We start from the raw sequence: 12,796 nt of genomic DNA on the forward strand, positions 1-12,796 counted from the left end.
TAAAAAACGCAGCTGTAGAATTGTTGCCTTACAGCGCCAGGGACTTGGGTTTGATCCTGACTGCGGGTGCTATCTGTACGGAGTTTGTACGCTGCACTGCGTGGGTTTTCGCCGGGTGCTCCGGTTAACTCCCACATTCTGAAGACGTACAGGTTTGTAGGTTAAAATTGTAAATTGTACCTAGTATGGAGGATAGTGTTAGTGTACGGGGCGATCGCTGGTCGGAGCGGACTCGGTGGGCCGAAGGGCCTGTTTCTCTAAAGTCTAAAGTGTACACGCTTTGATCAGCAATGTTTTTATTTCAGTGGGAAGTACCAACGGTTTATGGTGGTGTTATTCTTGGTATTAAGGATAATCTGACCAGGGATTTGGTGTACATACTAATGGCTAAAGGTCTCCATTGCATTATGATCAAGGTGAGTGTGTAAACAGTAAAGGGCCTGTCCCACTTGCATGCGTCTGGCGCGACCAAACGTTGTCGCTTGAGGGGCCGGTTTCACTTCCAAGCGCGGAGGCATATGGAGTTGTGCGGGGCTGGTCCCGACATCGCGCGGGACACCAAAAATCCCGCACTGTCCGAACATTCCGCGCGCCAAAGGCCTGTCGGCCCGCAGGCGCATTGAGGACGTACGCAGCGTCTTGATGGCGTACGCAGCGTCTTGACGGCGTACGCCTAGCACGTGGCGTTGTGCGATGACGTCACCGCTCGGCGTGCCGTTGCGTGATCATGTCATCGCCCGACGCCCAAATTCAGTCGGCCTGCCTCCTGCCCAGCTGATTGGTAAGTATGATGCGAATTATGTCACGCTCGAACTTAGCACCTACTTACCACGTACTTTGCGCGTACTTACCGCGAACTTAGCGCAAACCCCGCTTCCGTTTTGGTCGCGCCAAACGCATGCAGTCGCATGCAAGTGGGACAGGCCCTTAAATTAACATATGTCATGGCTTCAAAGTAAAACTTAATTTGTGTTTTTACTTTGCATTGATGTTGGTAATGGGAATATTTTATTGTTGATGACACATTTTTGTTACAACAACCAGCAAGCGGACCTGCTGGTAGATTAATTGGCCACCGTAAATTACTACAGTATTTAAGACATTGTGGGCTGAAGGGCTTGCTCCTGTGCTACCATGTTCTATGCAGGAAGGAACTAGGTGGTGTTTTAAACCGGATAAACATAAAAAGCTGGGGTTACTCAGCGGGTCAGGCAGCATCTCTGGAGAGAAGGATCTGAAGACGGCTGTGAAGGGTCTCGAACTGAAACGTCACCTATTCCTTTTCTCCAGTGATGTTGCCTGACCCGCTGAGTTACTCCAGCTTTTTGTGTCTATCTTCAGTCTAAACCAGTATCCTCCCTACACTTTTTTTTTGTACTAGTTTTTGTCCGTCCATTTCAACAGGTTTTTTTTTTATTTGATGGGTTATGTGTAGAAAGCATGAGTATGGGGTTAAGAGGGAGAGATAGATCAGCCATGATTGAATGGCGGTAGACTATTTGGGCCGAATGGCCTAATTCTGCTCCAATCACTTATGAACTTAACTAAAATATGTCAATTTAAATATTTTTCCATTTCAGGATTTTGCCCACGCCAGGCAGCTCCATTCTACGTGCCTGGAACTGGTTACAGAGTTTTCCCCAAAGCTTCGGCAGGTTATGCTCAATGAGATGTTACTGCTGGACATCAGTGCTCATAAAGCCGGGACGGAGAGCGCGGGAGAGCGGCCGCCAGCTGATCTCGTGAGCCGCGTTCGAGGTTACCTTGAGATGAGACTACCAGGTAAGCGACATTCTTTATGTTCAGACATCAAAATATAAAGAGTAAATGTGGTGGCACGGTGGCACAACGGTAGAGTTGTTGCCTTCCAGCGCCAGAGATCCATGTTCGATCCCCACTACGGGTGCTGTCTGTATGGCATTTGCACATTCTCCCGTGAACCGCGTGGGCTTTTCTCCAAGATCTTTGGTTTCCTCCCACACTCCAAAGACGTACAGGTTTGTAGGTTAATTTGCTTGGTATAAGTGTAAATTTCTCCTCAGTGGGTGTAGGATAGTGTTAGTGTGCAGGGATCGCTGGTCAGTGCGGACTCAGTGGGCCGAGTGGGCTGTTTCCACCTGTATCTCTAAACTAAACTTGTGCAGGATGGGATGGAGGTACAGGGCCATGTGCTTCCAAACTAATAGTTCAATTATAACTACAAATATCGCTTGACGGCACTGGGACTATACTCGCTGGAGTTTAGAAGGATGAGGGGAGGAGGGGGAACCCTCATTGAAACTTACCAAATATTGAAAGGCATGGATAGAGTGAATGTGGAGAGGATGTTTCCACCAGTGGGAGAGTCTAGGACCAGATGGTACAGCCTCAGTATTAACGGACGTTCCTTTAGGAAGGAGACAAGGAAGAATTTCTTAAGTCAGAGGATGGTGAATCTAGATTTCAGTGTCACAGATGACTTTGGGGCCATGTCATAAAAAATACTCCAGCAATTTTGTGTCTATCTTCGATGTAATGCTGACGCTTTATAAGGTGCTGGTCAGACCACATTTGGAATGTTGAGAGCAGTTTTGGGCCGCATACCTGAGGAAGGATGTGCTGACGTTAGAGAGGGTCCAGAGGAGGTTTCATGAGAATGATTCCATGAATGATTGAGTTAACGTATGAGGAGCGTGTGATGACTCTGGGCTGTCTTTACTGGAGTTTAGAAGGATGAGGAGAGATCTCATTGAAACCTACCAAAGGCCTAGATAAAATGGATGTGGAGAGGATGTTTCCACTAGTGGGAGAGTCTAGGACCAGAGGGTACAGCCTCAGAATAAAAGGACGTACCTTTAGGAAGGAGATGAGGAAAACTTTATTTAGTCAGAGGGTAGTGAACCTGTGGAATTCATTACCGCAGACGGCTGTGGAGGCCGTGTCAATGGATAGTTTTAAAGCGGAGATTGACAGATTCTTGATTAGGGCGGGAGTCTGGGGTTATGGGGAGAAGGCGTGAGAATGAGGTTGAGAGGGAGAGATCGATCAGCCATGATTGAACGGCAGGGTAGACTTGTGGACCGAACGGCCTAATTCTGCTCCCGTAGAATGAGCAAACGTATGGAAAAAACAGATGAGGAGAGCGGGAATGTCCAGGGAACGATTTGTTATTGTGTGGGCAGCTGAAGGCACTGCAGGAATTGGTGGGGCAAAGAGGAAGGGAGATTTTAAAAAAGGACACAAAAGTAACTCAGCAGGTCAAACGGCATTTCCGGAGAACATGGATGGGTAGCGTTTCGGATTGGGACTCTTCTTCAGCTACATTGGGGCAGAACATTTGGGTTGAAGTTGAGTGCGGAGATAGAAAGAGATGATGGCACTCAGTTTCTTGATGTTTTTTAAGCCATAGTGTATTATTTTAACATGCTGCCAATATGTAATTTGATGAACATTCACGCCGGTTTTGGCGATATTCAGATGCATTTTGCAATTAATAAAAACATTTTAAAGTATGTCCAAGTCCTGGTATTGCTATCCTGATTGACGGTAATAAAATGGAGAAACAAGGAACTGCAGATGCTGGTTTCCAAAAAAAGGTTGTGGAGTATCTCAGTAGGTAAAGCAGCATCTCTGCCCTTTATCCAACCATCTGCCTATTAAACCCTCCCCCATCATCTGTATGCACCTTTTATATGTGTCAGAAGGAACTGCAGATGCTGGTTTAATCTGAAGATAAACACAAAATGTTGGAGTAACTGGCAGCATCTCTGGAAAGAAGGAATGGGTGTCGTTTTGGGTCTCAACCCGAAATGTCACCCATTCCTTCTCTCCAGAGATGCTGCCTGTCCCCCGCTGAGTTACTCCAGATTTTTGTGTCTATCCGCACCTTTTATATGCCAGGCTTTATCATGCTCATCCTCTCATCCAGCTTCCTCCTTCCCACCCCCACCACAATCAGTCAGAACAAAAGCTTTTCCCTGTACCTCGGCACACGTGACAATAAATTAAACTGAACTGAAGGATCCCACCCCGAAACGTCACCTATATATGTGTAGAGATGAGGAAAAACGTTTTCACCCAGAGAGTTGTGAATCTGGAATCCTCTGCCACAGACGGTAGTGGTGGCCGACTCACTGGATGTTTTCAAGAGAGAGTTAGATTTAGCTCTTAGGGTTAACAGAATCAAGGGATATGGGGAAAAAGCAGGACGGGGGGGGGGGGGGGGGGGGGGGGGGGGGGTACTGATCTTTGGATGATCAGCTGTGATCATATTGAATGGTGGTGCTGGCTCGAAGGGCTTAATGGCCTAATCCTGCACCTAATTTCTCTGTTTCTCCAGAGATGCTGCCTGACCCACTGAATTACTCCAGCGCTTTTATTAGCAATAATGTTTTTGCATTGAAAATTCCCTCAACGTTAAGAGCTAACTCTGATTTTCGTTGCACAAGAGGCCACCATTTTATTCTCTTTTACAGTGTACCCAGGTGGTAAAATGTCATCGCGTCATTCAGCCATGCTAAGAGAAGGTAAACAGAACACTTGGCCGGCTGCTTATGATCTGCAGAATAGCACACTTTTCACTTTCTGTTTGGACTGTAGTTTAACAATTTGTAGAGATGAAAATAACACTTAACACCTCAGAAAATTACAGCACGTTATATTAGTAGTTGGTATCTACAAAAACCTTGGTAAATGCATTGTTTTTAATTTAAAGTTACATGTTTGACACTGCATCATCTTTTCTGTTCCGTCCCAAATCCATGGGATTCTACAGAGGTTTGAATTGAATCCTTTATTTGTCATTCAGACCTTTTGGTCTGAATGAAATGTCGTTGCCTGCAGCCATACATGTAACAATAAACAACACACAATAAGCACAAATTAACATCCACCACAGTGAGTTCACCAAGCACCTCCTCACTGTGATGGAGGCAAAAGTCTTAGAGTTGCTGTCTCTTCCCTCCTCTTCTCCCTCTGCGCTGAGGCGATACCCCTCCGGGCGATGGTAAGTCAGTCCCGCGGTTCAAGCTCCGCGGCCCGGGGGTGGTCGAAGGTGCCGCTCTCCAGTCCAGCGCACGCAGTTGTTACCACAGGAGCTCCCGAAAACAGGCAACAACCTGTGACCTGTGAGCTCCCGACGATGTCATCCACTGGCCCGCGGCCGAGCCCCGGGTTCAGGTCGCCGCCGCCTCAGCCACCGGAGCACCATCTACACCCCGCATCAGGCCGCTCCCCACGGGAGCGCCATTCCAGCCCCGAGCCGGGCCGCCCTCACGGGAGCGTCTCAGCCCCGCACAGCGGGCTGCCCACACGGAAGCGTCTTCCTGCCGGAAGCCGGGCCGTCCTCACGGGAGCGTCTTCCAGCCGGGAGCCGGGCCGCCCACACGGGAGCACCTCCAGCCCCCAGCCGGCCGCCCACACGGGAGCATCAGGCCGCTCCCCCACGGGAGCACCTTCCAGCCCCGCACCGGGTTGTTGCCACGGGCCGCCCTCACGGGAGCGTCTCAGCCCCGCACCGGGCCGCCCACACGGGAGCGCCTTCCAGCCGGGAGCCGGGCCGCCCACATGGGAGCACCTTCCAGCCGGGAGCCGGGCCGCCCACACGGGAGCACCTTCCAGCCGGGAGCCGGGCCGCCCACACGGGACGGGAGCACCTTCCAGCCGGGAGCCGGGCCGCTCACACGGGAGCACCTTCCAGCCGGGAGCCGGGCCGCCCACACAGGAGCGTCTCAGCTTCTTCGAATAGTTTTTATTTTGTTAGAAGTTATACAATAATGTGGTAGCAAAGTACCTAATACATATTGACATGTTACATTTCATGTACAACTTCTTATTTTTAATTTAACAATAAAACAAGAGTAAGGATGAAAAGAGTAGAAAAGAGAAATTATCATAGAGATTGGTGCGTGGGATAGTAAGGTAGCCCGGAAGAAAAGAGAAGTAAACAAAAAGGTACAGAATAATGGAGAGAAGAAAGAGAGAGATAAGAAGAAATAGAAAAAGAGAGAGAAAGAAAATACGTTTTTAAAAAAAAAGGAGATTGAGGGAGATCTACCTATTTAATGTTCGTGGCCATCCCTCACCTGGTTCGGAAACAGTTTATTTCTACAGTTGTGTTGCACCATGTGCATGTAAAAAGTCGATAAAAGGAGACCAAATCCCTAAGATTGGTCTGTTTTACCTGCTAGGAGGACTCATTTCTTCAAGATGTGACTTTTCCGACATATTTGTGAATTCTGAATTTCCGAATTGTGAAGAACTGTGTAATCTTTAGTAGCATTAATTAACTTAAACAGTTAACATTCTTGCAAATATCATACAGCTATTTATACCTTGAATATCCTTCATCTATGTAATTCACTATCAACAGGAATTATTATTTTTTTTTTTTGAATGCTCGCGATGCTCAAAGACATCAATTTAGGTATTTTGGTATTTTTAAATTTTCTGCAAGAACTGTGTTTACCGAATCATCCCTCAGTTCTGTGAGGCATCAGAACATGCAATACTGAGCAATGAACTGTAAGGAATTGCCCATTGATGTTTTAGTACTGATGCTCTAAACATCTTTGGAGCATGTAATCTCATTGATTGAGGGAGTCCAGAACCAGGGGCCACAGTTTAAGAATAAGGAGTAAGCCATTTAGAACGGAGACGAGGAAACACATTTTTCACACAGAGAGTTGTGAGTCTGTGGAATTCTCTGCCTCAGAGGGCCGTGGAGGCAGGTTCTCTGGATACTTTCAAGAGAGAGCTAGATAGGGCTCTTAAAGATAGTGGAGCCAGGGGATATGGGGAGAAGGCAGGAACGGGGTACTGATTGGGGATGATCAGCTATGATCACATTGAATGGCGGTGCTGGCTAGAAGGGCCGAATGGCCTACTCCTGCACCTATTGTCTATTGACAAAGCAGACTTGAACGAGTGTATGTCTCTATTTCTTAAGTTGATTCCTTGAGCATAATTCACCAATTGAACCAGTGCACATCACTGAGACATGGCAACTCCTTATTTGTGGATAATTTCATCTGACAGTGTTTCAAACTTTACCTTTAGTAAAGCGATGAGACAGAATTTCTTTCGTCAGAGGGTGGCAAATCAGTGGAATTCGTTGCCACCAACGGCTGTGCAGGCCAAGTTTAATGGATATTTTTAAGGTGGAGATTGATAGATTCTTGATCAGTACTGGTGTCAGGGATTATGGGGAGAAGGCAGGAGAATGGGGTTGAGAGGGAAAGGTAGATCAACCATGATTGAATGGCGGAGTAGACTTGATGGGCCGAATGGGCTAATTCTGCCCCAAGAACATGTTGCTGATTATCTCATTAAACTCTGCTATTGGTGACAGGCTACAAGTTCAGCTTTCTGTTGAGTGCAGGAGGCTTAGGGTGATAGAGGTGTATAGAATCATGAGGGAAATAGATAGGGGAGATGCATAGAGTCTTTTTCTTGGGTAGAAGAATCAAGAACCAGAAGGCATAGACTTAAGATGAAGGGGAATGACTTAGGAACCCGAGGAGAAACCTTTTCATATAGAGGGTGGTGGGTATAAGGAACAAGCTGCCAGAGGAAGTAGATTAGTTTATAGATGCAGCATAGAAATGGGCCCTTCGGCCTACCCAATCCACACTGCCAATTGATCACCAGTTCCCACTAGTTCCACTCCCTATCCACTCAGGCTAATTTACAGAGGGCCAATTAACCTACAAATATGCATTCTTTGGGACGTCGCACAAATCCAGAGCACCCGGAGGAAACCCACGCAGTCACAAGGAGAACATGCAAACTGCACCAGAAGTCACAATAAAACACGTCTCTCTGGCACGGTGAGGCAGCAGCTCTACCACCAGCCCCACTGTGTGCCCAGTTGAGGCAGATATAGTAACATTATTTAAAAGGTAATAGGGCAGGGACAATAATGAAAGGTTTAGGGGGAATATGGGCCTAATGGGGGCAATTGGAACTGGCTTAGATGGTGCATCTTGGTTGGCTTGGATGAGTTGGGCCGATGTGCTGTATAACTCTGTGACATGAAGCATTGGTGTCTAATCAGTTGTCATTTTTGCCATACAAATAATGACAGTCTTATGTAAATGGGAAATTTTAAAAGAGCAACTAACTACAAATGCTAGAAATCTAAAATAAAATGTTATAAATCTCCACTTCTGCGGGACGAGACATAAAGATAACAGTTTGGGTTGAAGACCCTTCGTCAGGCAGGTCAAGCCTCTGAAACATCAATTCTGTCTCTTCCTGAGTATTTCCAGCATTTTCAGCCTCTGGCCCATTCTTAGTCACGTGTGTGACCAGAAATATGGAAACCTTCTGAAAGCATTACAGGCGTATTGTTTCGTACTGTATATATGACTCATATTTTTTTCGAAATTTATCAAGTGAAATTTTTATGTTATGCTGATGATGTTTGTTTAGGGTCAGGGGTCAAATATGGCTGGTCACGTGTGTGACCTCGCACAAAAGCGCTTTTTTCATAATTCGGTTTTTTATATTACAAACTCTTGAGTTTTAAAAAGCTAGAATGTTCATATCTTTAGCAGACATGCATTATAGTTCTGTAGGTAGGAAAATAGCAACGAATAAGCTCAAGTTTCATGTGTCACTTTATCATGTGGTGACCTCTGGTCACGTGTGTGACATTTTGGTTCACTTTCCAAGGAATGGTCCTTTCATTATTGTGGCAGTTGATGTAACGCTCTCTCTATTTCTATGGCTGTAAAGGCTCAAAAGGTGGCACTTCTCATTTGCTGTGTGGAAACGCTTCTGCGGAAGTTTGTTCAACTATTCGGAGACATGCCACATCTTTTTAAGCTTCTAGGAAAGTAGAAACACGCCCTCTTTGTGATAACATCTGGGCCCAAGACGGGGCACCCGGGGGTGCTAACGCCCAGGAATTTGACCCTGCCAATTTTTTCCACCAGTATAAGAGCGTAAGACCGTAGACCACACTGGGTCAATATACAGAAGTAGCCAGGTTTTAGGCGGCATCTTGTACACTTCATATCCAGACTTTTTTTAAAGAAATTTTAAGGAAGAAAAATACCACTGAGTGAGACAGCCTTTCTGTTTGAAATGCACATATAAATTTAATCATAATCATATTTTATTAGCCAAGTATGTTTTGCAACATACGAAGAATTTCATTTGCCAAACAGTCCCACCAATAAAAAGCAACAGAACACACAAAATACATTTGAACATAAACATCCACCACAGTGACTCCTCCACATTCCTCACTGTGATGGAAGACAAAAAAAAGTTCAATCTCTCCCTTCTTTGTTCACCCGTGGCCGGGGGCCTCGAGCCTTCCGTTGACGGGACGATCTTACTCCGGTGGCGTTTGGGCCCTCGCGTAAGGCAATCAAGCTCCTGCATCGGGGGGGAATCTCGGTTCCCCCGCGCCAGGCGATCTGACCCCGGGTCGGGGCTGGTTGAACCTTCTGCTTCGTTTGGAGTTTCCCGACATTGGTCTCTACCCGAGACTGCGAGCTCCTCGATGTTGAAATCCGCAGGCAAGGGATCGGCTACAATGGTAAGTCCACGTCCCCGCGGTGGGGCTCAAAGTCAGTCCCGAGAAAGTCCTCCAGCTCCATGATGTTAGGCCGCAGAGTGATCGGAGATACGATCCAGAAAAAAATCACATCTCCGACAAGGTAAGAGATTGGAAAAAACGTTTCCCCTGACATCCTCCCCCACCCCCCCACATAAAACAAACCAGAGAAAACATGAACACAAACTTTTAAAATACACTAAAAATAACAAAAAAAAGACAGACAGACTGTTGGTGAGGCTGCCATCGTGCGGCGCCCCCTGGTGGTATAATAGAATTTAGAACCAAATTTGTGACATCTATAGAAAAATCACCCGCCATTGCTCATTGGAGTGGCTCTTTGTTAAATGCAAAGAAAGTATTTAAAGTAGACATTTAACTTTTCAACGTTGAAGGTTTAGCATTGCATTGTCCATTATTGCTGTTTTCTTCCAATGAAACATCTACCCACACAAACTAAGCATTCACTCTATGTTCTTAATTATTCCTCTCATGTGGAACTAACATTAGATGTAAGTGTGCAATGATCAGTGTGACTATACCTGAAGCCTCTGGGTCATTCATGTGGACTGATAATTGCAAACACAGCACCATGTTCTCAATGAATGAATGAATTCATAAGTTTATTGGCCAAGTATATTCATATACAAGGAATTTGCCTTGGTGCTCCGCCTGCAAGTGACAACAGGACATACAGTGAGTTAGGAATGAAGCATAACCATTCAACATTGTTAATTCCATATTTTATGACAGCTCTCTACCCAAACCCAAGGCTGCCTCCTAGACAAACATATTACAGGTCCACCTCTGATTTTCCGGCACCCTTGGTTTCAGAGCCTCGCTGGGTTATTTTGTCTTGCCGGACCAACAGAGGTCACGGTCACCAAGAGGAGTTGAATGGTACTGGAACGATCTGCCTGGGCTGCCGAGGTGCCAAGATTCCCGCAAAGTGGGCTGGGAATTTGGCTATGAAAGCGGGCCGGAGTTCCAGAGCCCTGGCTGGCGCGCGGGGAGCAAATTCGACCGATTGGCCACAGAAGTCCCAATGAGATAGAGATCATCTGCCTTATATTCGCCGCATATTCGGGAAACTTCAAGCACACTCTCGTAATTTTGTCCGGATTAAAGGAGGTGCCGGAAAACCACCAGTTGCTGGAAAATTAGTAGTGGACCTGTATCTGTTTTTGTCATGCATCTTATTCAATTTTTAATTCATCATCGTTGGAATTTTCCTATTCTGCAGTGTGCGTGTGTAGGCATATAAGATTCAGAGACTTGCTTGATGCAAGGGTTGCCGTATAACCCCAGTGTATCTGCGACCAGTGTTAATCCCTTGGGTGGTATGTTTCGGCTCAGCTAAAGAAGCTTGGTCATTTATTCTGGGAACATTATGTGCAAGTCGCACATCATGCGTGTTTCAGCAATGATACTGATTTGTCTCGCTAGTGTCGGGAGAGAGTGTTTTATTGTCATATGTCCCAGATCTACTGCAGCAGCGCGACTGAAGGTGTAAACATAGTGCACTGTAAGCAATATAATAAACGAGAGAAAGTTCAGTGTGTATATATACACACATACTCATGCGCGCACACACACACACACACACACACACACACATATATATATATTTATATATATATATATATATATATATATATACATACATAATCCACGTGCATATTCATCTGAATGCAATGAGGACATCAGAAGAATGAGCACATAGAACATGGGAAGGTCCATCACAGGAACAGGCCCTTTGGCCCACGATGTCCGTGCCAAACAGGAAGCCAAGATAAACTAATCTAATTGGATGATGTTATTAATTCTGGATTTAATGACTAACGTGGTGTAGTTGTTAATAATGGTTTAACTGTTAATTTATGGAGATTCCAATGTCATAATTTCTTTCAAACGTTTCAGACATCCCATTGCGACAAATTTTAACAGAAGAGTGTGTTGCCTCTATGCTGAACTGGAAGGAGAATGAATATTTGTCTCTTCAAATTCCTGCTCCGCTCATTCAGAACAATCCATTTGTGAAGGTGAATGCAATTCCATTCATTGCCTGTTGAACAAAAAAAAACTTTATTTAATGAAAAGGAAAAGGCGAGAGGTGAAAGATTTAATAGGAACCTGAATGGCAACTTTTTCCGAAGATAGATACAAAATGCTGGAGTAAAGGGCCTGTCCCACTTAGGCGACTGCCTGGGACTAGTTTGAATGGAATTCACCTACGACACCTGGCGACAACCTACGGTCAACCTACGACAGCCAAATTGTCGCCACTGTTCCTGAAAAATTTTCAACATGTTGACATTTTTGCGATAGTGCCAAAAAAAATCGCCTAAGTGGGACAGGCCCATAACTCAGGCAGCATCTCTGGTGAAAAGGAATAGGTGACATTTTGGGTCGAGATCCTTCATCAGATCGAGAGTCGGGGAGGGGAACATTAGAGGAATGGGAAGGTAGTGGGCAACTTTTTCCAATCTGAGGGTGGTGGGTATATGGAGCGAGCTGTCAAAGGGGGTGGTTGAGGCAGGTGCTATAACAGCATTTAGAAGACACTTTAGACAGGCTTAGAGGGATTTGGACCAAATGTGGGCATATGGGACTAACTTAGATGAGGCATCTTGGTCAGCATGGACGGGTTTGGCCACAGGGCCTGTTTCCCTGCTGTAAGACTCTGAAGAAAGATGTAAGTGGTTGTTAATCTGAGGCGGCTTATTCAATGTGTTAATACCAAATTAAGTCAAATTGCTATTGTAGCACTCAACAAATAATTAGTGAGTTGCAGACACGAGTAGCTGCAGATGTTGAAATCTTGCATAGTTACAAAGTGTTGAAGTAATTCAGCGGGTCAGGCAGTATCTCTGGAGGATATGGATAGTCAACGTTTTGGGTCGAGACGTTTGTTTAGACTGGTCCTGACCAAAACATCACTTATCCATTCCCAGCAGAGATGCTGCCTGACCCGCTGAGTTCAATTCAATGAACTTTATTTATCCGTTAGGAACTTCATTTGTGCAGGACATCAGTGCGTGTACAGTTCACATACCCAGCAACACAACACAATATACCATACACGTCACATACCAGCAGTCCAACAATGGTCAGTAGGTAAAACTTGCAAAGCACAACACATGAAGAATAGGCAATAAAAACATTAAAAGAATGTTAAAAATGTATATATGAATAAATAAATAGATCAACTATTCATTAGTCTAATGGATGTAGGCACGAACTTCGACATGG

General features: G+C 45.5%; 1 protein-coding gene across 6 annotated transcripts in view; it reads left to right on the forward strand.

Annotated features, from left to right (window-relative positions):
• The window catches only part of ints8 (integrator complex subunit 8), a 77,815-nt gene that overhangs the window by 45,733 nt on the left and 19,286 nt on the right, over positions 1 to 12,796 (forward strand). For 4 of the 6 annotated variants that reach the window (XM_055633688.1, XM_055633692.1, XM_055633690.1 and 1 more), the window contains exons 15-18: positions 306 to 416; positions 1,581 to 1,782; positions 4,455 to 4,505; positions 11,465 to 11,586. In XM_055633688.1, the coding sequence (XP_055489663.1) occupies positions 306 to 416; positions 1,581 to 1,782; positions 4,455 to 4,505; positions 11,465 to 11,586 (486 nt within the window). The remainder of the gene's footprint in view (positions 1 to 305; positions 417 to 1,580; positions 1,783 to 4,454; positions 4,506 to 11,464; positions 11,587 to 12,796) is intronic. The other 2 variants (XM_055633693.1, XM_055633694.1) reach the window with 1 other exon arrangement.

The sequence above is a fragment of the Leucoraja erinacea genome, chromosome 4 (assembly GCF_028641065.1).
Source record: "Leucoraja erinacea ecotype New England chromosome 4, Leri_hhj_1, whole genome shotgun sequence".
NCBI lineage: Eukaryota > Metazoa > Chordata > Chondrichthyes > Rajiformes > Rajidae > Leucoraja > Leucoraja erinaceus.